General features: G+C 45.7%; 1 protein-coding gene across 5 annotated transcripts in view; it reads left to right on the top strand.

Moving 5' to 3' along the window:
- trpm3 (transient receptor potential cation channel, subfamily M, member 3) overlaps nt 1-27366 on the top strand; it is a 309076-nt gene that overhangs the window by 219597 nt on the left and 62113 nt on the right. For 2 of the 5 annotated variants that reach the window (XM_041864642.2, XM_041864643.2), the window contains 9 exons: nt 1865-2157; nt 7944-8172; nt 9566-9730; nt 12234-12374; nt 13306-13434; nt 13828-14079; nt 16342-16516; nt 19401-19551; nt 21702-21895. In XM_041864642.2, coding sequence (XP_041720576.1) covers nt 1865-2157; nt 7944-8172; nt 9566-9730; nt 12234-12374; nt 13306-13434; nt 13828-14079; nt 16342-16516; nt 19401-19551; nt 21702-21895 — 1729 coding nt within the window. Of the gene's footprint in view, nt 1-1864; nt 2158-7943; nt 8173-9565; nt 9767-12233; nt 12375-13305; nt 13435-13827; nt 14080-16341; nt 16517-17077; nt 17171-19400; nt 19552-21701; nt 21896-27366 lie in introns of all 5 variants that reach the window. The other 3 variants (XM_041864639.2, XM_041864638.2, XM_041864640.2) reach the window with 3 other exon arrangements.

Raw genomic sequence — 27366 nt, 5'->3', positions numbered from 1 at the left:
AATTAAGGCAATCCCGGACCAAATCAAAATTGGAGACATTATTAATTCAAATATAATCTTCCTCATTTTCACACTATTTAGCTGAGATAAGTTGAAATCTCTCCTTTATCCATAAATCAAATATTAATTCATCTTAATTCAGCTTAAATCTTACTGTTTAGATAGTTGAATGAGATATGGAAGTAATAGGGAAATATCTGAATACATTTTGGAATAAATGTCAGAATATCCTAAGCAAGCAGACAGACATAAAACACCAAGGCCTTTTCTCAGTTCTCAACTCTTTCTCAGTTCTCAACTCTCAGTACTTTTCATGCCATGGTACTTCATCCATCTCTCCAAGGCCATAACCTGTGTGAATAATATTACATGATCAAACTCTCTCTAAATGTACAGTAGCAGTCATAAATGTTGACATACCTACTCATTCAAGGGTTTTTCTTGACTTTTACTATTTTCTACATTGTAGAATAATGGTGAAGACATCAAAACTATGAAATAACACATATGGAATCATGCAGTAACCAAAAAAATTTTAATCAACTGAAAATATATTTTATATTTGAGTTTCTTCAAAGTAGCCACCCTTTGCCATCATGACATCTTTGCACACTCTTGGCATTCTCTCAACCAGCTTCACCTGGAATGCTTTTCCAACAGTCTTGAAAGAGTTCCCACATTGTCCTGTTGAAAAACAAATGATAGTCCCACTAAGTGCAAACCAGATGGGATGGCGAATCGCTGCAGAATGCTGTCGAAGCCATGTTGGTTAAGTGTGCCTTGAATTGTAAATAAATCACTGACAGTATCACAGGCAAAGCACCATCACACCTCCTCCTCCATGCTCCACGGTGGGGTCCACACATGCAGAGATCATCCATTCACCTACTCTGCATCTCACAAAGACACGGCGGTTGGAACCAAAAATCTCAAATTTGGACTCAGCAGACCAAAGTACACATTTCCACCGGTCTAATGTCCATAGCTCGTGTTTCTTGGCCCAAGCAAGTCTCTTCTTCTTATTGGTGTCCTTTAGTAGTGGTTTCTTTGCAGCAATTCGACCATGAAGGCCTGATTCACGTGCTCTCCTCTGAACAGTTGATGTTGAGATGTGTCTGTTACTTGAACTCTGTGAAGCATTTATTTAGGCTGCAATCTGAGGTGCAGTTAACTCTAATGAACTTATCCTCTGCAGCAGAGGTAACTCTGGGTCTTCCTTTCCTGTGGCGGTCGTCATGAGAGCCAGTTTCATCATAGCGCTTGATGGTTTTTGCGACTGCAGTTGAAGAAACTTTCAAAGTTCTTGAAATGTTCTGTATTGACTGACGTTCATGTCTTGAGTAATGATGGACTGTCATTTCTCTTTGCTTATTTGAGCTGTTCTTGCCATAATATGGACTTGGTCTTTTACCAAATAATCTTCTGACAGTCCCCCCCCCCACACGCCCACCTTGTCACAACACAACTGATTGGCTCAAACGCATTATGCATTCCGCAAATTAACTTTTAACAAGGCACACCTGTTAATTGAAATCCATTCCAGGTGACTACTTCATGAAGCTGGTTGAGAGAATGCCAAGAGAGTGCAAAGCTGTCATCAAGGCAAAGGGTGGCTTCTTTGAAGAATCTCAAATATAAAATATATTTTGATTTGTTTAACACTTTTTTGGTTACTACATGATTCCATATGTGTTATTTCATAGTTTTGATGTCTTCACTATTATTCTACAATGTAGAAAATAGTGCCAGTCAAACCTTTGACTGGCACTGTATGTCTGTCTCCCTTAATGGGCCAAGGCTGAGCATCACATCCAAAAACCCATTCATCTATGTCTCTGGTCTCATCTTGTGTGGCCTGAGGCAGGATGACATGCCAATCCGAAGGAGTCGCCAGAAGACCACTCGTAAGCGGGAGGAGGAGGTGGACATTGACCTGGATGACCCTGAGATCAACCACTTCCCCTTCCCCTTCCACGAGCTGATGGTGTGGGCCGTGCTGATGAAGAGACAGAAGATGGCGCTGTTCTTCTGGCAGCACGGGGAGGAGGCCATGGCCAAAGCCCTGGTGGCCTGTAAGCTGTGTAAGGCCATGTTCCACGAGGCCTCCGAGAATGACATGGTGGACGACATCTCACAGGAGCTGAACCACAACTCCAGGTACTATAGACCACAAGACATATACACATAGAGTTGAAAACAAACACACACATGTAGTCAGCCAAGCAATCACACATAATCATTTGTAGAGTTTGCCACACATACACACATCTACATACCCACAACTGAACATACCCACATGCACACACACACACACACACACACACACACACACACACACACGTACACACACACGTACACACACACACACACGTACACACACACGTACACACACACACAGAGAGAGACAGTCATCCATACACCCATACTAATAAGCATTCGGAGAGAGATGCTAACATAGCGTTCAGGCTATTTTCTAGGCTGTGCATCTTATATCAGGCAAAGTTTTCTTCTAAATGATTAAAGTTGAGCTGGGAGTCTGCACTAGAGCAGCATCCACACTCCTCCTCACATCGTGACCTGCTTTAGATAACACACAGATCTCAAAGGACCGCTATACATAAATGCAGCTAATAATACCTACACACATACTCTATCTAATGACACACATGTAGTTTAGCTAATGGTATGTGTGTGGGATGAAAGTGTGTGTGTGTTCTTGCTCAATTAAAAAGACTGTTATGAAAATGTTGGAAGTTGGTTATAGGAAAGAACTCCCAGGTGCCACACACACACAAACACACACAAACACTGCCAAGTGCAAAACCATTTGGTGTGTATTTTCCGCAGAGAGTTTGACCAGCTTGCTGTTGAAGTCTTATCTTAATCCTTTGACTAGTGTTGTGTACATGCATTTATCTGTATGATACAACAGGTTACCTGTCACGCCCTGACTCAGGGGACTCTTATATGTTGAGTCAGGGTGTGAATATTCTATGTTGTGTTTTCTATGTTTCAGTCTAGGTGTTGTATATCTATGTTTGGCCGGGTGTGATTCCCAATCAGAGACAGCTGTCGCTCGTTGTCTCTGATTGGGGATCATACTTAGGCAGCCTGTTGGCATGCATTAGTTGTGGGATCTTGTTCCGTGTGGAGGCTTGTTTAGTGTTCAGCCTTATCAAATAAAATAAAATTTTATTGGTCACATGCGCCGAATACAACAGGTGCAGACATTACAGTGAAATGCTTACTTACAGCCCTTAACCAACAGTGCATTTATTTTAAACAAAAAAAGTAAAAATAAAACAACAACAAAAAAAGTGTTGAGAAAAAAAAGAGCAGAAGTAAAATAAAGTGACAGTAGGGAGGCTATATATACAGGGGGGTACCGTTGCAGAGTCAATGTGCGGGGGCACCGGCTAGTTGAGGTAGTTGAGGTAATATGTACATGTGGGTAGAGTTAAAGTGACTATGCATAAATACTTAACAGAGTAGCAGCAGCGTAAAAAGGATGGGGTGGGGGGGCAGTGCAAATAGTCCGGGTAGCCATGATTAGCTGTTCAGGAGTCTTATGGCTTGGGGTAGAAGCTGTTGAGAAGTCTTTTGGACCTAGACTTGGCACTCCGGTACCGCTTGCCGTGCGGTAGCAGAGAGAACAGTCTATGACTAGGGTGGCTGGAGTCTTTGACAATTTTGAGGGCCTTCCTTTGACACCGCCTGGTATAGAGGTCCTGGATGGCAGGAAGCTTTGCCCCAGTGATGTACTGGGCCGTACGCACTACCCTCTGTAGTGCCTTGCGGTCGGAGGCCAAGCAGTTGCCATACCAGGCGGTGATGCAACCAGTCAGCTGTAGAATTTTTTGAGGATCTGAGGACCCATGCCAAATCTTTGTAGTCTCCTGAGGGGGAATAGGCTTTGTCGTGCCCTCTTCACGACTGTCTTGGTGTGTTTGGACCATGATAGTTCGTTGGTGATGTGGACACCAAGGAACTTGAAGCTCTCAACCTGTTCCACTACAGCCCAGTCGATGAGAATGGGGATGTGCTCAGTCCTCTTTTTTTTCCTGTAGTCCACAATCATCTCCTTTGTCTTGGTCACGTTGAGGGAGAGGTTGTTGTCCTGGCACCACACGGCCAGGTCTCTGACCTCCTCCCTATAGGCTGTCTCATCGTTGTCGGTGATCAGGCCTACCACTGTTGTGTCGTCGGCAAACTTAATGATGGTATTGGAGTCGTGCCTGCCCATGCAGTCATGGGTGAACAGAGAGTACAGGAGGGGACTGAGCACGCACCCCTGAGGGGCCCCCGTGTTGAGGATCAGTGTGGCAGATGTGTTGTTACCTACCCTTACCACCTGGGGGCGGCCCGTCAGGAAGTCCAGGATCCAGTTGCAGAGGGAGGTGTTTAGTCCCAGGATCCTTAGCTTAGTGATGAGCTTAGAGGGCACTATGGTGTTGAATGCTGAGCTGTAGTCAATGAATAGCATTCTCACGTAGGTGTTCCTCTTGTCCAGGTGGGAAAGGGCAGTGTGGAGTGCGATAGAGATTGCATCATCTGTGGATCTGTTGGGGCGGTATGCAAATTGGAGTGGACTTCATGTTTCGTTGTTTTGTCGTGTGTTTATCATTTTAATAAACATGTACGCCTTTCACGCTGCGCCTTGGTCTGACCCGTCCTTAAACGAACGTGACAGAAGGTCCCACCAAACACGGACCAAGCAACATGCCCAGGAGGACCGTACACCCTGGACACAGGTGGGGAAGATGTGGTCGTGGGAGGAGATATTTGCGGGAAAAGGACCCTGGGCGAAGAAGGAAGCCCAGGCAGGAGAGGAGCAACGGCAACACAGAAGCCGGCCGAGCAGGAAGCCCGAGAAGCAGCCCCAATAAACATTTTTGGGGGGGCTAAAGGGGTGGTCGAGGAGCGAGAGAGAAGAGCCCCGACCACTGCACCCGGTGGGTTTCCAGATTGCGTCCCTACGACCATGGGAAGAAGAGTGGGAACAGTATTATACTGAAGAGTCGGAGGATGACGATGATGAGTTTCTGTTCCCTAACTCGTGGGGGCTCCCGGAGGAGTCCTCACTGGAGGAGGAGTGCCGAGAGAGAGAGAAGGATCGGATCTGCAGGGTAAGAGAGGAGGCCACCATATTACGGGGGCTGATATATAGAATAGAGTGGGAGAGATCCATTCAAGAGGAGGCACTGCAGGAGGCTTGTAGGGAAAAGGAGGAAGTAGAGGCACGGAGAGAGGAGCTGGTTAGGCAGCATAAGGAGCGGGGGTTAATAAAGGAACCCAGGTATGCGGAGATACGCACTGTGTCACCAGTGCACCTTCCCAGTCCGGTCCGGCCCATTCCTGCTCCTCGCACCAAGCCAGTGGTGCGTGTCGCCAGTCCGGCCCGGCCTGTTCCTGCTCCTCGCACCAGGGCAGTGGTGCGTGTTCCCAGTCCGGCCCGGCCCGTTCCTGGTCCTCGCACCAGGCCTGTGGTGCGTGCTCCCAGTCCCGCCCGGCCCGTTCCTGTTCCTCGCACCAAGCCAGTGGTGCGTGTCGCCAGGCCGGCCCGGCCGATTCCTGCTCCTCGCACCAGGCCAGTGGTGCGTGTTCCCAGTCCGGCCCAGCCCGTTCCTGGTCCTCGCACCAGGCCTGTGGTGCGTGCTCCCAGTCCAGCCCGGCCCGTTCCTGTTCCTCGCACCAAGGCAGTGGTGCGTGTCGCCAGGCCGGCCCGGCCCGTTCCTGCTCCTCGCACCAAGCCAGTGGTGCGTGATCCCAGTCTGGCCCGGCCTGTTCCTGCGCCTCGCACCAAGCCAGTGGTGCGTGTTCCCAGTCCGGCCCGGCCTGTTCCTGCTCCTCGCACCAGGGCACTGGTGCGTTTTCCCAGTCCGGCCCGGCCCGTTCCTGTTTCTCGCACCAAGCCAGTGGTGCGTGTCGCCAGGCCGGCCCGGCCCGTTCCTGCTCCTCGCACCAAGCCAGTGGTGCGTGATCCCAGTCCGGCCCGGCCTGTTCCTGCTCCTCGCACCAAGCCAGTGGTGCGTGTTCCCAGTCCGGCCCGGCCTGTTCCTGCTCCTCGCACCAAGGCAGTGGTGCGTGTTCCCAGTCCGGCCCGGCCCGTTCCTGCTCCTCGCACCAGGCCTGTGGTGCGTGTTCCCAGTCCGGCCCGACCCGTTCCTGCTCCTCGCACCAGGCCTGTGGTGCATGTTTCCAGTCCGGCCCGGCCCGTTCCTGCTCCTCGCACCAAGCCAGTGGTGCGTGTTCCCAGTCCGGCCCGGCCCGTTCATGCTCCTCGCACCAAGCCAGTGGTGCGTGTTCCCAGTCCGGCCCGGCCCGTTCCTGCTCCTCGCACCAAGCCAGTGGTGCGTGTTCCCAGTCCGGCCCGGCCCGTTCCTGCTCCTCGCACCAAGCCAGTGGTGCGTGTCGCCAGTCCGGCCCGGCCCGTTCCTGCTCCTCGCACCAAGCCAGTGGTGCGTGTTCCCAGTCCGGCCCGGCCTGTTCCTGCTCCTCGCACCAAGCCAGTGGTGCGTGTCGCCAGTCCGGCCCGGCCCGTTCCTGCTCCTCGCACCGAGCCTGTGGTGCGTGTGTCCAGTCCGGCAGGGCCCGTGCCCGTTCTACCGGTGCCTGATCCAGCTCCGGTCAGCTGCTCCACTTCCGGAGCCAGAGTAGTCCGCTCCACCGGGGTCCAGTCCAGCTCCGGTCAGCGGCTCCACTCCGGAGCCAAAGCAGTCCGCTCCACCGGTGCCCAGTCCAGCTCTGGTCAGCGGCTCCACTCCGGAGCCAGAGCAGTCCGCTCCACCGGTGCCTAGTCCAGCTCCGGTCAGCGGCTCCAGTCCGGAGCCTGAGCAGTCCGCTCCACCAGCATCCGGTCCAGCACCGGTCAGCGGTTCCAGTCCAGACCCAGACGTCAGCCCCTCTCCAGGTTCGGGGTCTCCCACACCAGGGTCCAGACAGGGCTTGGAGTATCGTGGGAGGAAGGAGAGGGGAAGCAGCGCGCCGAGGTCCAGACCAGACCAGGGGCGCAACAGGGAGGCGGAATGCCCACCCGGTCCCTACCCTGTTATGTAAAGGTTGTGCAGTCGGATTCCGCACCTTTGGGTGGGTGGGGGGGGTACTGTCACGCCCTGACTCAGGGGACTCTTGTGTGTTGAGTCAGGGTGTGAATATTGTTGTGTTTTCTATGTTGCAGTCTAGTTGTTGTATATCTATGTTTGGCCGGGTGTGATTCCCAATCAGAGGCAGCTGTCGCTCGTTGTCTCTGATTGGGGATCATACTTAGGCAGCCTGTTGGCACTAGTTAGTTGTGGGATCTTGTTCTGTGTGGAGGCTTGTTTAGTGTTCAGCCTTAGGACTTCACGTTTCGTTGGTTTGTTGTTTTGTCGTGTGTTTATCATTTTAATAAACATGTACGCATTTCACGCTGCGCCTTGGTCTGACCCGTCCTTAAACGAACGTGACATTACCAACATATTCAAATCATAACATGTCTATCATTTTACATGTTTGCCACTAGAAATGTGTTCATTTGCTGGTAGAAATGTGTTCAACATCCACTGAAGTAGCTAGCAAGGTTACTAGATAGCTACAGTAGTTGCCGTGGTGTCCAAACAAACATACTTGCTAGTTTAGCTAACCAAACCATCAGTCCTAGCTTGCTATTTAAAAAAAAACTGAATTCAACAATAACAAAACTGTTTTCAATTCGACTTTTGCCTTCAAAAGCAGCTCAAACAAAACTTGTAAAAATGTACTATAGCCATTGAATTCTACCGTGCAAATACACTGTGCGTTATAGGGAAATAAAGCACGCTCTAGAATGCCCTTCAAGACATTCAGAAAGGAGTATTCAACAATGCCATGGTATAACACTTAATTATGTTTATATGTCAAACTGCAATGTAGCGTAGTTCATCTTAAACATTCACTGTGTGACATCCTATGTGTGTGTGTTTCAGAGAGTTTGGCCAGCTGGCTGTGGAGCTGCTGGACCAGTCGTACAAGCAGGACGAGCAGATGGCCATGAAGTTGCTGACCTATGAGCTGAAGAACTGGAGTAATGCCACCTGCCTGCAGCTGGCCGTGGCCGCCAAGCACCGTGACTTCATCGCCCACACCTGCAGCCAGATGCTGCTCACTGACATGTGGATGGGACGCCTGCGCATGCGCAAGAACAGTGGGCTGAAGGTCAGAAGCGCCAGGGGTCACACGGTGCATTGTCTAAATGGGGTTTCAGAGGTTGACTATCTGACTGACTGACTGACTGACAGACATACTTATGGTAGTAGATTTTATTGTAGACTACTGTAGATTTTAATTGAAGGTGAGGTATTATCATACCCAGTTGGCAAAACGGGTTGCAATTACCCTATTTGGCCCGCTGGGTATAATGGCTAATGATATCCCATATTTGAGCTGTCGCTTGATTATTCCTAACACTGTTCATGTTGATTTACGACAACGCACCTACAGTTACACTGTAAAGGCTTGTGCTATTATTCAGCCCAGGCAAGTAGGTTAGCCAATGAGTTGGCTGAGGTTTGATAGCATACAGCTTCTTAGGTCATGAAAGGGCACAGTCATTTATTATTTTGAGTAGCTGTGCATGGGGACCCTTGGGTGGTTGTGTGTAAGGAGGATCAAGTATGAATCCAGGTACAGTATAGAGCTGGTTGGGAAACAGACACACTCATGACCCATAAAGCCCCACCACACACACCTTCCAGTCTGGGTTGTATTCACTAGGCACCAGATGGAAGTAAACAGACTGAAACAGGAAGGCACTACTTGAACTTGTCCAATGAGAAACGCTTGTTTTCGTATTTTGTTGCAAAACGTTTTGCTATGGTGTGCACTAATGAATATGACTCTGGCCTGCTGCCACAGACCTGAAGCAGATATCTCCCTCTAAAGTTTAACGACATTTCCCTTTACATTCCACTCCCTAATACCCCTCTCTTCTCTCTTTTGTCTGACTTTAATGTAGTGGAGGTGTTAACAGCATGATTATGTCCTTTATCCCCTGGCTGTGTGGTCCTCTCATCTGTCTCTGCTACTCTAACCATCTCTAGCTGTCTGGACTAATGCCTTTTTAATTGAATCTCAGATAAGCTCCCTCGTCTCCACTGCATCAAATACACAAACTATCTCACTGCACGTCAGCCATAGCATTATGCAATTTCACAGTGACGAGATCCGAAACAATATGGACTTATGGGATAAGAATGGTGGTGTCTGTCTGTGTGTGTGTGTGTGTGTCCGTGTGCATTCTTCTGTGTGTGTGCGCACCTGTGTCTTTATACAGACCCACTGGTTCAACAAGACAGTTGAGCAACTTTTAATATTAAAGTTGCAAGATGTGCAGAATGTACCGTAGTACATTGGGGTTTTATTACATCTGCTTCGGGAACAATGGAAAGGAACAAGTTTGACACTTGATCGGAGAAAACACTGACATGCAGTGGACCCACGCATTATGACCATAACTCTCCCAAAATCGTGCCACGTGACAACTTTTTAAGAAGCGTCTCTGTTTGTGTGTTTTGCCCCTCCATGTGTCTAACTCCACATCCCTGCCCAGGTGATCTTGGGCCTGCTGCTGCCTCCGTCCATCCTGAGTCTGGAGTTTAAGAACAAGGATGAGATGTCGTACATGCCCCAGGACCAGGACACCTACTTGCAGGAGAAGGAGGAGGAAGAGCCCGAGCCCGCCAAGGAAAAGGAGGAAGAGGACATGGAGTTCACAGTAAGATCCTACTGTGAGACGCAGTACAACTCCGTGGTGAGAGCACCCACCTCAGCCCTGCCTTCAGACTATACACACACAGGCTGCATCTGAAATGGCAGCCTATTAGTATTCCTTACTATATAGGGAATATGGGGCCATTTTGAACGCATCCTTAGCCAGCCCCTGCCCCTCAACTAAACTAAATTCAAAGCACAGTTGCCCCTGCCCAGCTTTTCATGGTCAGATATCTTTTCACCCCCCCAAATGGTATAGGTTGGGGTTGGATCCAAGATCTGTGGTAAGGGGCGACTTCTATTTCCAGCTTAAAGTACACACACTTTAGCTTCTCTATATGGCCTGCTCTCTCTCTCTCTCTCTCTCTCTCTCTCTCTCTCTCTCTCTCTCTCTCTCTCTCTCTCTCTCTCTCTCTCTCTCTCTCTCTCTCTCTCTCTCTTTCTCTCTCTGCAGAGTACAATCAAATAGGCCCACAGTTAACAAACACACTCCATTATTATTGTCCCTACACACTTATCCAAGCCTAGTCCCTACCCTATTATGGCCAACCAGAGGGGCAGTAAGAACAGCCCCACACCCAAACCTACCTGTCATCCCGCTTCTCGTTTCCTGTTCCTGTGGTCTCGGCGAAGACGTGGTTGTGGAGTTGTAACGTCTCAGTCTGTTTGCCGCTCTCGGCTCCGTGTGTATGTCTCTCTCTCTCTGTGTCCCTCTCCCTTTCCACCTCTCTTGCTTTCTCTCTCCCTCTCTACCTCTTTCTTTCACTCTCTGTCTTTTTCCCTCTCTCTCTCTTTCCCCCTATCTCTCTCCCTCTGTCCCATTTCTAGCTAAGGTCTTACTAGAGGTACAGTACTGTATGCGACTGCTGCCCCTCACTCTCCCCAGTGGCGCTGGCAACAGCGCATCAACTCGCATGCTGCTAAGAGAGGGTGTCTCTCATCTGATTTACGGCAGCAGCTTAAGCTGCTCAGGTTACTAACTGTGCCTTCCTGGTCTACGCAGATGCACAGTCTATGGGTGCATCCGAAATGGCACCCTATCCCCTGAATAGTGCACTGCTTTTGACCAGGGCCCGGTTTCCCAAAAGCATCTTAAGTATAAGTTCATTGTTCTTCGTAGGAGCATTTATTTTGCTACTTGTATGATACTGTCTGTAATTTGTCTCAATATATTTCATGATGTGTAGCCTAACGTGCACAATGATGTGCCAAATCTTGATTTAGTGCATTATTATAGGGTAAGCAATAAGCCGCCTAATATTTGCAGCCATAGGTGATAATATCTTTCTAGGAGCTGATCCGTCGTCAGTTTTGTGGAATAATTATAATGTTAAGGTAAAATTTGAATGGAGAAAGCTGATCCAAGAGCAGCGTAGCCTTTCTTTCGGTCCTATCAGTTTTGACACATGCCTCAATGATGCACTTAGCAAACATTCTATCTGCGTGGTGTTTTGGGCCATTGTAGGAGAAATGCATCGTTAAAACACTCGCAAGCCTAAATTCCATTGCTATCGGGAAACCATGCCCAGGGCCCAAAGTAATACACTATATAGGGGAGAGGGTTCCACCAGACATAGTCTGACTGTCTGAACACCCTCTCTTATTACAGAACAGGCGATTGTGACTCGGTCCATCTACATAGACATTGCGGTACATATTGTCATCTGCATTTAGTCAGCCAGCCGGCGCAAAAGCTCACTGGGAACAGGAGTTTATGAGAATGCTGATGAGAGAGTTCTTAGGCACCCAAAAAAACTCTGTCAAAGGATTACATCTGTCATGAGCTCTTCCGCTTGCCATTGTGAGCTGCTGGTTTCTGACTGTTCAAATGCAGCCCAGAAACCGAACTATGAATCAGACAGATTCATACAAATACATGCTACGCTACATACACCGGTATTGTATTGCAAGTCATCCTCAGATGCCTTCAAAAACACACTGTAATCCCTGACACAGTCCAGATGCAGTTTAAATATGCATGTTGGCATGGCATTGTGATTTTCACATGCATCTGACTCTTTCATCACGGGTTGTATCTCCCTTTTCCCCAGACATGCAATACAATAAAATACAATTTGCTGACTCCCCAGCGGTGTCTTGTCGTTTGGGCATCCATGATCATAACCTCAGGGATTTTACACACCCTCTCATGGATGACAAACTGTGTTCGAGTCCTAGAAATGGACGTCAGACATCTTTTTTTCTCCTCGCTGTCCTCCCTCTTCTTTGCTCTCCCTCTCGCTCTCTCTCTCTCTCCACTGTCTGTCACTGTCGTCTGAGACTCGATCCATAAGTGTTTGTCTCCATCATATGTGTCATCATCCCCACCAGCACTCAATGTCCCTAACATGCAACATTCAGAATGAGTTTGCCTGTGCTTGCTTATGCTCATGTAACTAAAGTATAGGAATAGCTCTAATGCTCTTTCATTTTTTCTTCCCTCTCGCCTGTATCTTTGTATCTCTCTCCATCTCTTTCTCTCTGTCTCTCTGGGTGGGATGCCCCAGGCCATGCTGGGTAAGGTAAGCACGGAGGCATCTCGTAAGAAGGGTGTGGGGGAGGTCCAGAATAGACACCGGCTCATCCCCATGGGCCGGAAAATCTACGAGTTCTACAACGCCCCCATCGTCAAGTTCTGGTTTCACACAGTGAGTCTGCTGTCAGGGCGTGTTGCTACCTAGAACCTTAAAGGGTTTTCTGAATTAAAAAGATTTCACAGAACCCTACCCCTTCACAATTAACCCCTTTGAGAACCCAGTGGATAGATGCAGTGTGTGACCCAGTGCTTGCTTCTGTGTCTGCGTGCATTGTATCTACAAGCGGGGTATTTTTATTTGGCAATATCGATGTCTTCATCTTTCATGCTGCATGGTGGCTCTTTCAATCTGCCGGTCCAGTGAAAATATCACAAGCACTCCCTAGCAGGGGGGGTTAACTCTTATTTGTGGAGATAAAAAAGAATTGCCCCAACAACAAAAAAGGAACACTTAAAGGACAAACTATCAAACTATCACTTAGGAGACACAAGATTGCAAATCTTCTGCCTATCCCGCGGTGCAACCTAACTTTTCAATGCTAAAACAATTTGAATGCCTTCTAAAACTACTTCAAGGGGCAATCAGCAGTTGCTACATCAATTTTAGAACTTAGCAATTAATGATACCGTATATACCCATTGATTCTTAAAGAATATAACTTATGAATGTTTAGTTCAACTGTCATACCATATCAGAACCCAAAATATAAGCTTGTTTTACTCCAATGTTTGTAAACATTGTAAATGTAAACAAACACTGTATAGCCTCAAAACATGCTTAACTATAATTTTGATATCTTGCATGATCAGTCCTTGCTTCCATTGCTCTGTCTATGAATGTGACAGTGGTAACATTTCTCCAGTTCCATCCCTCAGCTTTTTGACAAAAGAGGTGGGGAATCCGCTTTGTTATTATTTCAACTGCAGATTGCCCCTTTAAGACCCACTTACGACACCTTATGTCATCTGTAAGACCCTTGGCATGCCCCCTGAAGACCCCCCACATGATCTGGGAGGCCCTTACACTGTGTGTTTGTCCCCAGATGGCCTATGTGGCATATCTGATGCTGTTTAACTATATTGTGCTGGTGAAGATGGACCTGTGGCCCTCACCGCAGGAGTGGATTGTCGTCGCTTACATCTTCACCAATGGCATCGAGAAGATGAGAGAGGTAAGGCAGGGCACACACATAGAGAGAGATACTAAACTCATGGAGTTCTCAATACAGTCAAACATACGCACATTTTGTCTATAACACGATAAATGCTGGGGGGGGGGGGGTTGCCCATTTTGAAGTGTGTCATTCTTGTCAATTAACCACAGATTTTCCAATGGTCAAGATCAAATAAAATACATGAGCAAAAAACTATGTATATAAGCATTCATAACTGTGTCCAAACCTTTACCCATTTATGTAGAAACGTCTTCAGCATACGCTGTGACTTTTTATAAATGGACTCACACTGCCCTCTTATGGTGAGCACACTGAAGTGCGTCTCTCTCGCTTTCCCTCGCTCTCCTGCTCTCTCTCCCTCCATCCCTCCCTCCTTGTCTACCTCCCCAGATTCTGATGTCGGAGCCAGGGAAGCTGTTGCAGAAGGTGAAGGTGTGGCTCCAGGAGTACTGGAACATCACAGACCTCATGGCCATCCTCATTTTCTCTGTGGGCATGGTTCTCCGTCTCCAGGAGCCGCCACTCATGAGCTACGGACGGGTCATCTACTGCGTCAACATAATCTATTGGTACATCCGGCTGCTCGACATCTTTGGCGTCAACAAGTACCTGGGCCCCTATGTCATGATGATCGGCAAGATGGTGAGAGGGCGGGGTGTGTCACTGACAGTGTCCCGATTCTCTGTACTTGCACACATGGATTTAACAATGGTGGAAAGTCCCTACAGTTAATGCTTACACCAATCCAATCTACACACAATACCCCATAATTCTGCTAATTTATACAAAAAATAAAAACCTGAAATATGAGTATTCAGACCCTTTAATCATTACTTTGTTGAAGCACCTTTGACAGCAATTACAGCCTTGAGTCTTCTTGGGTATAACGCTACAAGCTTGGCACACCTGTTTTTGGGGAGTTTCTCCCATTCTTCTCTGCAGATCCTCTCAATCTCTGTCAGGTTGGATGGGGAGCGTTGCTGCAAAGCATTTTTCAGGTCTCTCTAGAGATGTTCGATCAGGTTCAAGTCCAGGCCACTCAAGGACATTCAGAGACTTGTCCCGAAGCCACTCCTGCATTGTCTTGGCTGTATGCTTAGTGTCGTTGTCCTGTTGGAAGGTGAACCTTTGCCCCAATCGGAGGTCCTGAGCACTCTGGAGCAGGTTTTCATCAAGGATCTCTCTGTACTTTGCTCCGATCATCTTTCCCTCGATCCTGACTAGTCTCCCAGTCCTTGCTGCTGAAAAACATCCCTACAGCATGATGCTGCCACCCCCATGCTTCACCGTAGTAGATTTTTTTAGTGATCCAATTGACATTTTAGTCATTTAGCAGACGCTCTTATCCAGAGCGACTTACAATTAGTGAGTGCATTCATTTTTCATACTGGCCCCCCGTGGGAATCAAACCCACAACCCTTGCATTGCAAGCGCCATGCTCTACCAACTGAGCTACAGGAGGGCCAATGATGATGCCAGGTTTCCTCCAGACGTGACGGTTGGCATTCAGGCCAAATACTTCAATCTTGGTTTCATCAGACCAGAGAATCTTGTTTCTCATGGTCTGAGAGGCTTTAGGTGCCTTTTGGCAAACTCCAAGCGGGCTGTCATGTGCCTTTTACTGAGGATGGCTTCCATCTGGCCACTCTACCATAAAGGCCTGATTGGTGGAGTGCTGCAGAGATGGTTGTCCTTCTGGAAGGTTCTCCCATCTCCACAGAGGAACTCTAGAGCTCTGTCAGAGTGACCATCGGGTTCTTGGTCACCTCCCTGACCAAGGCCCATCTCCCTCGATTGCTCAGTTTGGCCGGGCTGCTTGCTCTAGGAAGAGTCTTGGTGGTTCCAAACTTCTTCCATTTAAGATTGATGGAGACCACTGTGTTCTTGGGGACTTTCAATGCTGCAGAAATGTTTTGGTACCCTTCCCCAGATTTGTGCCTCGACACAATCCTGTCTCTGCACTCTACGGACAATTCCTTCGACTTCATGGCTTGGTTTTTGCTCTGACATGCACTGTCAACTCTGTGACCTAATATAGACAGGTGTATGCCTTTCCAAATCATGTCCAATCAATTGAATTTACCACAGGTTTCCTCCAATCAAGTTGTGGAAACATGTCAAGGATGATCAATGGAAACAGGATGCACCTGAGCTCAATTTCGAGTCTCATAGCAAAGGGTCTGAATACTTATGTAAATAAGGTATTTCTGTTTTTAAGTTTTGAAATATTTGCTACAATTTCTAAAAACCTGTTTTCGCTTTGTCGTTATGGGATATTGTGTGTAGATTGCTGAATTATAATTTTTTAAAATCAATTTTAGAATAAGGCCGTAACGTAACATAATGTGGAAAAGTCAAGGGGTCTGAACACTTTCCGAAGGCACTGTATAATGCAGCTATGAAGATGAATGAGTTATATCAGGTTCCTTTTATAGGGAGTCGAAGTCCTTAGTATGTGTTCGGCACATTGTGTCCTGAAAAACCCCTTAGCCTCAAGCCTGTTCTGTCTTTGCTCATGAATGATCAGAGAGTGTGTGATAACAGTGTCAAGAAGACCAGGAGAGGGGATGGGTCAAAGGGCAGAAATGTCTGTTACCTTCCCATGTCTGAGAGAGCTGTTTGAGATTGCAACATAACACACATATCACTTTGATATAGTAACAGAAAACCAGCACAGAAATGACTAAACGTTGTTTTTCCTAATTAAGGAGCGTGCCTTCAAATGTGTTTGTCAAAGGTGGTGTTGTTTAATGTGATGTGATCAGTTGCAAGCCAATTTGACCCTTTTTAAACCTCTAGTGCTGTTGAATTACCCTCAGTCAGCTAATATTCTCTCTGTCTCCCTCTTCTCACCCTCTTTCTTTCTCCTCCCTCCCTCCCACTCCTTCTTTCTCTCCCTCTCAGATGATTGACATGATGTACTTTGTGATCATCATGCTGGTGGTGTTGATGAGTTTTGGGGTGGCTCGGCAGGCCATCCTGAACCCCAATGAGGACCCGTCCTGGATGTTGGCTCGGAACATATTCTTCATGCCCTACTGGATGATCTACGGAGAGGTGTTCGCCGACCAGATCGATCGTAAGCCCACATATGCGGGGGTGGGTGGGGGGTGGGTCATGGATCGGATGGTGGATTGGTAGAGAGTCGAGCACGGAGTGTAAGGCTGCCCGCCCCAACATACACACACAATCACACCCCCACACACACACTCACCAGTCTAGCTGAAGTCATCCAGGTGCTGAAATGCCACACACTTGGAACCTCTCAGTCAGTCCCCAGTTTCAGGGGGAACTTTATTAGCACAATGGAAGACATTGGTGGCCTTATTGGTTCTTATTCACACTGGTCATGCTAACGCAATCTTGCCATTAAAAATACCCATATTTGATTTTCTGACAACAGCTGATGACAGATCACTAAAAGCTCACCTTATCTCATTGATAAGGTCAGGTGATGTGTAACAGCAGGTAACATTGCTTAGTAATTTAGTCATTGACTAAAATAAGGTACATGATTGCTCTCTGAATGCACAACCTGTTTTGTGAGAGTGTGTGTGCGTGCATGTGTGAGAGTGTATAGAATGGAAGGACTAGCCCAAAGCGAAGAGATCTGAAATAATGCTGTCGTTCTTTGTTTCAGATGTGCATAGTAGGAAGCTAAAGCACAGGCTGAATTCAAAACTCTGGATGGTCGAAAATCAATTTCGAGCTCATGGAACCTGGCGTAATAATGGTCCATACCAACATTGCTGTGTTCAATCAGAATGCCAGTAAATCGATAATTAGACCCCTCCCCGTCCCTTCCCCTCCCTACACCATTCCAGCCTCACTGCCATGCCATCACTGCACCCTCGTCTAGGGGCTGCTACTTAGTCAGATATGCACATAGAGATGGATAGAGGGTGCACTTGCCACAAAGTCTGCTTTAGCATGTGCAGCACCATTGAAGGTTTTCACCATTTTAATGTAGTCAACTGGGTGGGACATCTTATGGGTTGAGGTGGGAACCTAGAATTCCATCCAGGTCAGTAAAAGGGATGAGCCAATGAATTATACTCCTGAAAAAACATTCCAGCACTTCAGGTGGCAGTATATCACCTACCTTCACTTGATGCCTTTTCATATTATACACACTCCTGCACAGTAGGTGGAAGTATGCACCTTTTCAGTTTCTTTATGGATCGCCAATAAACTCATAGAATGAGAAGAGATGGAGATAGCCCTCAGTGGCACTGCCAGTTAATGGGCACTGCCCATGCTGTTACAGAAGCGATCAAATGCAAAGATAGGTGTGTCCTCTTTTCCATCTCTATGGATAAGCATGCAGCACGAAACGCTGACAGGTCAATAATTGTGTTTCATGGCAGTAGCACTCTTGTTTGGTTTCATTTGGTTGATTTATTTATTTATTTTGATGACACTACATCTCAAAGGAGACTATCATTGCTCATTTGACATTTTCATTATTTTAATTTTTTTTGGGAAAAGTAAGCTTGCCACGTTTTTCATGCAAGTCATTTTCACAATCCCTCAACGCCAGCTCTGCTATCACTAGAACAACAGGATTGCAACATCTACAAAATGTAATTTAGACACCCACACTCACAATAATGCCCTCTCATCCATACAGGTCAACATGATACGCCAATACTCATACAATAAATACAACCAAACACACACAGACACATCTCATTCAAAAGCACAACTACATATACAGTTCACACCTACAAAATTTCAAAAGCACACCTAAACACATACAGATGTAGGATCTTAATTTGATCACTCTTTTGTTGCTGAGAATTTTCCTGCTCAGCAGGAAATGCAAACTTGTAGTGTATTCAAAGTTTAAAAAGGCTTCTAAAGTTTTTAATTTCCACTTAAAAATGTCAGACTTAACAAAAAATGAATCAACCTCTACCAAAAATTCCCATGAATTATAATCCACATAATAATTAACATTTCCTGTTGCTGTACGATTATTTTCCTGCTGTATCAAACTGGCTCAAATTAAGATCCTACATCTGTATGTACACAAGATTGAATATTATTCTGCATTCACACACACACAGACGTACACACACACATCATACCCTTTCATCTACGGCAATCAGTTTTTTCAAGTGGTTCAGTTGTCAGAGTTGTTAACCCAATTTCTTTGAGTGTAAAATTGTGAGATAGAGAAAATTACTTCAGTTCTCTACCTTTGGGCTGCCTTGTGTGATCAATTGAAATCCAGAGATAAGTATGAATATTATGATTATATAATGATTCATAGGCAAACAAACAAATGAGTATCCAAAGTGAAAGTGCTGAGTGTCCCCATTATAAGTCACAGCAACTGAACCATCACTGATGGAAAAAACATATGATGTATCTTAAATACATTTAAAATAATCTGTAGTATAATCATTATTCAGCTAGGCTATGGCACACATATGTGACAATATATTTTAAACAGCAATGCCATGTTTAAATATATTGGGAATGTAAGTTATTGACATTATTATATTTGTTTCTATATTTTGAGATACACATTTCAGCACATAAGACCTTTCCATTCTAGTGCTCACTCCTTCCTATCCCCTCCAAGAAATATGTTTGTTTGCAAAACTTGAAGTATTTGTTGGCCTGTTTATTTGTTGGTTTGTTTATTTTAAATGTTAAGATAATTATTGTTTGTTCTGTATGATTGCCTGGGTTTGCTTGTATGTTTGTATTGTATGTTGACATTACTTTCATTTGATTTTGTGTTCATCTTTTATGTTGGCTTGCTTGTCTCGTCTTGGTCTGTATGTTTATTTGTTTTGATGCACCATTGGCACAAACGTTTGCCTTTATTTATGATGTTCTGTCATAGAAACTCTCTATAGGCTACCCATTTCTTTTGTCATAGTTTGTCTTGTGACACAATCTATGACACCTTGTGTAACATCCTGAACCTGTGGTTGTGTCATTGTGCTTAGCTCCGTGTGGCCAGAATATCACCGCGGAGGACGGGCGTGTTGTAGCTCTGCCGCCCTGTAAGACGGGAGCCTGGATCGTTCCTGCCATCATGGCCTGCTACCTGCTGGTGGCCAACATCCTGCTAGTCAACCTACTCATAGCTGTCTTCAAGTATGTGCTCTCTTTCTGTAAACATACTACACTCTCCTTACGCCCACTCGGTTATACATACCAGGGCCTTGTCCAGAAACAACCCCTAGCCCCTATCCCCAACCCCCAAGACACTTGTGGAGATCTGAGAGGATTTTATAGGTTTAAGCACATTGGTAATAGCCCCACCTAGCCTCTGATAGGCTAGTGGGAATGTTCACCATATTGCTTACACCTGCCAAATCCTCTCAGCTTGCCAAAATTGGTAGGATCTCTAGGAGTTATTTCTGGACAAAGCCAAAAATGTGCATGGTTTATTTTACTCTCCTGCACAGTTTATTCAGGGCCCATGCACAACATACTCCTATATCACCCGAGTTCATTAGCTACGTAGGTCATTTCCATCTGTGATCCTTGTTCGTTTTATATAGCTAAACAAGTGAGGGGTTAGGGCTTTGTGTTTGTGATTAGTTATAAACAGTGTATAACCTGTGCTGTCTTTTGAGGTCAAATAATATATAATATGACAGCTGTGTGTAACATTACAACTGCAGTTGCTTAAGTGCTGTTCAATTGCAGCCACTCGAGGCCCATTTCAGAGCATACTGTAGCATACACACATAGTAAGATGTTTAATCTCCTATTGAGAGTCATTATAGTGATAAATTACTGTTATTGTGCCTTATTGCCATCTGTGTGAAATACTGTAGTAAGAACGATCCCCTCCGCATTTCTTGACTAATTACCAAGAAATGCAAATGAAAGAAAAGTTCCAATGCAAATAGCGGTGGAGTGTAAGGAACATACTGTTTATACATCTCTGTTTTACTGGCATTTTTGTTCAAATGTAAATGTAGGAATATTTGTGTGATCTTGGTAGTAGTAGTAGCAGGCAAAGTAGTAGTAGTGGCTGTAGTGGTACAAGTTATGGTGACTGTAGTAGTATGTAACTTTATTTAACCAGGTAAGCCAGTTGAGAACAAGTTCTCATTTACAACTGCGAGCTGGCCAAGATTAAGCAAAGCAGTGCGATTAAAAACAACAACACAGAGTTACATATGGGGTAAAACAAAACATAAAGTTAAAAATTCAACAGAAAATATATATACAGTGTGTTCAAATGTAGCAAGTTATGGAGGTAAGGCAATAAATAGGCCATAGTGCAAAATAATTACAATTAGTATTAAAACTGGAATGATAGATGTGCAAGAGATGATGTGCAAATAGAGATACTGGGGTGCAAATGAGCAAAATAAATAACAATATGAGGATGAGGTAGTTGGGTGGGCTAATTTCAGATGGGCTGTGTACAGGTGCAGAAATCGGTAAGGTGCTCTGACAACTGATGCTTTAAGTTAGTGAGGGAGATAAGAGTCTCCAGCTTCAGAGATTTTTGCAATTCGTTCCAGTCATTGGCAGCTGAGAACTGGTAGGAATGGCAGCCAAAGGAGCTGTTGGCTTTGGGGATGACCAGTGAGATATACCTGCTGGAGCGCATACTACGGGTGGGTGTTGCTATGGTGACCAATGAGCTAAGATAAAGCAGTGATTTATAGATGGCCTGGAGCCAGTGGGTTTGGCGACGAATATGTAGTGAGGACCAGCCAACAAGAGCGTACAGGTCACAGTGGTGGGTAGTATATGGGGCTTTGGTGACAAAACGGATGGCACTGTGATAGACTACATCCAATTTGCTGAGTAGAGTGTTGGAGGCTATTTTGTAAATGACATCGCCGAAGTCAAGGATAGTCAGTTTTACGAGGATGGAAGGATTAATTATAATAATAATCATTAGTAATTTAGCAGATGCTCTTATCCAGAGCGACTTACAGGAGCAATTAGGGTTAAGTGCCTTGCTCAAAGGCACATCCGACAGATTTTTCACCTAGTCGGCTCGGGGATTAGAACCAGCGACCTTTCGGTTACTGGCACAACGCTCTTAACCACTAAGCTACCTGCCGCCCATATAATTAAAGTTATATGGGTTAAATGAAATGGAGGTGGTTGGAAGGGTGGTTGGAAGAGGGGGTGAGTGTTTCAAAACATGGCCTATATTCCATCTTCATAGAAATGCATGTATAAAACATGTTGCAACAATGTTTGGTAAATAAACCAAGCTATTGCATTTTGGGTTGATTTTACATTTTGGTTGTTACTTTCTGTTGTCATAGCAACACCTTCTTTGAGGTGAAGTCCATCTCTAACCAGGTGTGGAAGTTCCAGAGATACCAGCTCATCATGACCTTCTACGAGCGGCCCATCCTACCCCCTCCCCTCATCATCTTCAGTCACATGACCATGGTCCTCAAGCACCTGTGCTGTCGCTGGCGGAAGCACGACGATGACGAGAGAGACTATGGCCTCAGTGAGTACATGGGCTAGGCCCGATACAAATCCTTTAGAAATTTTACATTTACATTTTAGTCATTTAGCAGACACTCTTATCCAGAGCGACTTACAGTTAGTGCATTCATCTTAAGATAGCTAGGTGGGGCAAACACATATTTCAGTCATGGGAGAGGGGGGAGTAAAGTGCAAGCGTTAGTTCGCAAAAGGCAAGTTTTATTTAGCAGTGGGATTATTTAAGATACTCTTTGAAAAGGTAGGGTTTCAGATGTTTTTGGAAGATGGGCAGGGACTCTGCTGTCCTAGCTTTAGGGGAAGCTGCTTCCACTATTGGGGTGCCAGGACAGAGAAGAGCTTTGACTGGGCTGAGCGGGAGCGGTGAGAGTGGGAGGGCCAAGAGACCAGAGATGGTTCGGGTTGGGGTGTAGGGTTTGAGCATAGCCTGAAGGTAGGGAGGTACAGTTCCTCTTGCTGCTCCGTAGGCAAGTACCATGGTCTTGTAGTGGATGCTTCGACTGGAAGCCAGGGGAGTGTGCGTAGGAGCGGTGTGACATGGGAGAGCTTGGAATGGTTGAACCGCAGGCGGGCTGCATGTTCTGGATAAGTGGCAGGGCTTTGATGGCACATGTGGGGAGCCCAATCAACAGTGTGTTGCAGTAGTCCAGGTGGGAGAGTGCGTTGTGCAGACACAGATCATCTACACGTCATCTGGTAGGAGCGGCCTGCCAGGTAGGATGCAATTCAAGAGTCTGCAGAGCCTGAGACGCCCAGCCCTGAGAGGGTGGACAGGAGGATCTGATGGTTCACGGTGTCAGGATGAGAACAGGGAAGAGACAGTCAGCTTTGGCAGTGCGGAGAGCCTCCTTGACACAGAGAGAGCAGTTTCGGTTTAGTGACCCGTCTTGAAGCCTGACTAGTTAGGGTCAAGAAGATCGTTCTGAGAGAGATAAATAGAGAGTTGGTCAGAGACAGCACACTCAAGTGTTTTGGAAAGAAAATAAGTGTTTGACGTCAGTGGGGTCGAGTGTTGGTTTCTTGAGGAGGGGATCGACTCTAGCCATTTTGAAGTCAAAGGGGATGCAGCCAGTAGTCAGTGATGAGTTGATGAAGGAAGTGAGGAATGGGAGAAGGTCTCCAGATATAGTCTGGAGAAGGGAGGAGGGGATGGGGTCAAGTGGGCAGGCAGGTTGTCGGGCGGCCGGGCCTCACTAGTTGCAGGATTTCATCTGGAGAGAGAGAGGGGAGAAAGAGTAGTAGTTCTGAGTGGGACCAGTGGACTCAATAGGCTGAGTGAATGAGGAGAGGATGTTGTAAACCTTAATTTCAAAGTGGTTGATAAAGTCATCTGCAGAGAGGGAGGGGGTGGAGGATTAAGCAGGGAGGAGAAGGTGGAGTTTCCTAGGGTTAGAGGCAGAAGCTTGAAATGTTAAGTGATAGAAAGTGGCTTTAGCAGTTGATACAGAGGAAGAGAAAGTAGAAAGGAGGGAGTGAAAGGATGATAGGTCTTCCAGAAGTTTAGTTTTCCTCAATTTTCGCTCAGCTGCACGCAGCCCTATTCTGTAAACTTGCAATGAGTCACTCAGCCACGGAGCAGGAGGGGAGGGCCGAGCTGACCGGGAGAAAAGTGCACAGTGCGAGTCATAGAATGCAGAAAGGGAGGGGAGTAGGGTTGAAGAGGCAGGATCAGGAGACAGGAAGGAGAAGGATTTAGCAGAAAGGAGAGATTATTGGATAGAAGAGGAGAGAGTAATGGGAGAGAGAGAGAGCGAAGAATAGCGACGGTGCATGACTATCTGGGTAGGGGCTGAGTGGGTAGGGTTGGAGGAGACGGAGACAGAAAAGGTAACAATTTAGTGATCAGAGACAGCAGTGAGATTAGTAGGCGAACAGCCTTTAGTATAGATGAGGTAATGCGTATTTCCTGCTTTGTGAGTGGGAGGAGACTAGGAAAGGGTGAGGTGAAAAGAGGCAAGGAGGGGAAAGGTGGAAATAAATTAATTGAAGGCAGACGTCAGGAGGTTGAAGTCGCCCAGTACGATGAGCCATCATCAGGAAATGAGCTTATCTAGGTGTCAAGCGCATTGAGGAACTTTAAGGGCACCTGGTGGGCAATACACTAAAACCTTTCCCTGTAAATGTACAGCATTATACTGGCACCAGAGTTGCCAGCTTAACACTGTCATTTTGCTTTACAGCAGAGATGATATATTTTACAGTAAGGAAAATAGTACTGTAAAATATATTACAGCATCTTTGCTGTAAAGCAAAATTACAGTATTAAGCTGGCAGCTCTGGTGCCAGTATAATGCTGTAAATTAACAGTGAAATTCTCCCTGAAATCTAAATGTAAGAAAAACTATAAAATGGTCTGATGGTGAAGTGGACATACTCGGTATTCATATCCTGAAAGAAATAAATGATCTCACTACAATACTTTTTAATAGAAAGTTAGCAAAAATAGATAAGATCTCGCTATCATGGAAAGGAAAATACCTGTCTATTTGTGGGAAAATCTATGTGATTAACTCTTTAGTCATATCCCAGTTTACCTATTTGCTTATGGCCCTGACTACACCTAACGACTTGTTTTTTTTAAATTATATGAGCAAAAACAAATCAATTTTATTTGGAATGGCAAGCCAGACTAAAATCTAATCAAATCAAATGTATTGGTCACATACACATGGTTAGCAGATGTTATTGCGAGTGTAGCGAAATACTTGTGCTACTAGTTCCGACAGTGCAGCAATATCTAGAAAGTAATATCTAACAGTTCCACAACAAAAACCTAATACACACAAATCTAAGTAATGGAATGGAATAAGAATATATAAATATATGGATGAGCAATGACATTATCAGAGTGGCATAGGCTAAGATGCAAAATATAGTATAGAATACAGTATATACATATGAGATGGGTAATGCAAGATATGTAAACATTATTAAGATAGAATACAGTATATACATATGAGATGGGTAATGCAAGATATGTAAACGTTATTAAAGTGGCATTATTAAAGTGACTAGTGTTCCATTTTTTTAAGTGGCCAGTGATTTTCAAGTCTGTATGTAGGCAGCAGCCTCTCTGTGCTAGTGATGGCTGTTTAACAGTCTGATGGCTTTGAGATACTGTAGGTATTCCTCTTGTCCAGATGGGATAGGGCAGTGTGCAGTGTGATGGCGATTTGGCATCGTCTGTGGACCTATTGGGGCGGTAAGCAAATTGAAGTGGGTCTAGGGTGACAGGTAAGGTGGAGGTGATATGATCCTTTACTAGTCTCTCAAAGCACTTCCTGATGACAGAAGTGAGTGCTACAGGGCGATAGTCATTTAGTTCAGTTACCTTTGCATTCTTGGGTACAGGAACAATGGTGGCCATCTTGAAGCATGTGGGGACAGCAGACTGGGATAGGGAGAGATTGAATATGTCCGTAAACACACCAGCCAGCTGGTCTGCGCATGCTCTGAGGACGTGACTAGGAATGCCATCTGGGCCGGCAGCCTTGCGAGGGTTAACACGTGTAAATGTCTTACTCACGTTGGCCACGGAGAAGGAGAGCCCACAATCCTTGGTAGCTGGCCACGTCGGTGGCACTATGTTATCCTCAAAGTGGGCAAATAACTTTTTTAGCTTGTCTGGCAGCAAGACGTCGGTGTCCGCGACGTGGCTGGTTTTCCTATTGTAGTCCGTGATTATCTGTAAACCCTGCCACATACGTCTTGTGTCTGAGCTGTTGAATTGCGACTCCACTTTGCCTCGATATTGACGTTTTGCCTGTTTGATTGCCTTGCGGAGGGAACGACTACTCTGTTTGTATTCTGCCATATTCCCCGTCACCTTGCCATGGTTAAATGCGGTGGTTTGTGCTTTCAGTTTTTCGGGAATGCTGCCATCTATCCAAAGTTTCTGGTTAGGGTAGGTTTTAATAGTCACAGTTTGTACGATATCTCCTATACACTTCCTTATAAACCCACTCACCGAACAGCTTATATGTCTATATTATACTCAGAGGCTACCCGGAAGATATCCCAGTCCGCGTGATTAAATCAATCTTGAAGCGTGGATTCTGATTGGTCAGACCAGCGTTGAATAATCCTAAGCACGGGTGCTTCCTGTTTGAGTTTCTGCCTATAGGAAGGGAGGAGCAAAATGGAGTCGTGGTCAGATTTGCCGAAAGGTGGGCGGGGGAGGGCCTTGTATGCAGTGTTTTTCCAGCGCGAGTGCTGCAGTCAATAATCTGATAGAAATTAGGTAGCCCTTTACTAAAATTTGCTTTGTTAAAATCTTCAGCTACAATAAGTGCAGCCTCAGGATATATGGTTTCCAGTTTGCATAAAGTTCAGTGAAGTTCCTTGGGGGCCGTCATGGTATCGGCTTGAGGGGGGATATATACAATAACCGAAGAGAATTCTCTTGGGAGATAATATGGTCGCATTTGATTGTGAGGAATTCTAGGTCAGGTGAACAAAATTACTTGAGTTCCTGTATGTTGTTACAATTACACCATGCGTTGTTAGTCATGAAACATACCCCCCCACCCTTCTTCTTCCCGGAGAGATGTTTATTCGTGTCGGCACAATGTACTGAGAACCAGATGTCTGTATGAACGGGGACAGTATATCCCGAGAGAGCCATGTTTCCGTGAAACAGAGTATGTTACAATCCCTGATGTCTCTCTGGAAAGCAACCCTTGCCCTGATCTCGTCAACTTTGTTGTCTAGGGACTGGACATTAGCGAGTAATATACTCGGGATTGATGGGTGGTGTGCGCACCTCCTAGTCTGACTAGAAGACCGCTCCGGCTCCCTCTCCTCCAGCAGCGTTGTTTTGGGTCGGCCTCTGGAATCAGTTCAAATGCCCTGGGTGGTGCGGACAAAGGATCCGCTTCGGGAAAGTCGTATTCCTGGTCATAGTGCTGGTAAGTTAACACCGCTCTGATATCCAAATAGTTATTCCCGGCTGTATGTAGTAACACTTAAGGTTTTCTGGGCTAACAATGTAAGAAATAATACATAAAAAAACAAAATACTGCAAAGTTTACTAAGGACTAGAAGCAAGGCAGCCCTCTCTGTTGGCGCCATCTTGTTGAATTCGGAGGGTAGAAATTACTAAATATTAAAGCATTAGACCTCTCACTTAATGCTTCAATCATACAAAAGCTATACTTAAATCCGAACTGGTTCTCTAGCAGATTAGTAAGAATGTCTCACTCCGTGTTCAAGAATGTCCTTTTTCCCTTTATTCAGATTACAACCTCTGACTTTTGGTTATTTGAAAAATATCGCTATTTTTAAAACAAGACATAGAAAGTTGTTTGAAATTTAAGTTAAATCCACCATTTTGGTTTAACTCAAATATACTCATTGATTATTATTATTTTATTTTTTTTACGGTATAATATTTGTAAATTATATCATAAATAGGACTGGTGGAGTTATATCACACATACAGCTAACAAAAATATATGGAAATGTCTGGTATATCCA

The sequence above is a fragment of the Coregonus clupeaformis genome, chromosome 18 (genome assembly GCF_020615455.1).
Source record: "Coregonus clupeaformis isolate EN_2021a chromosome 18, ASM2061545v1, whole genome shotgun sequence".
NCBI lineage: Eukaryota > Metazoa > Chordata > Actinopteri > Salmoniformes > Salmonidae > Coregonus > Coregonus clupeaformis.
Note: the sequence above shows the minus strand (reverse complement) of the source record. Positions and strands in the feature narration are given on the sequence as shown.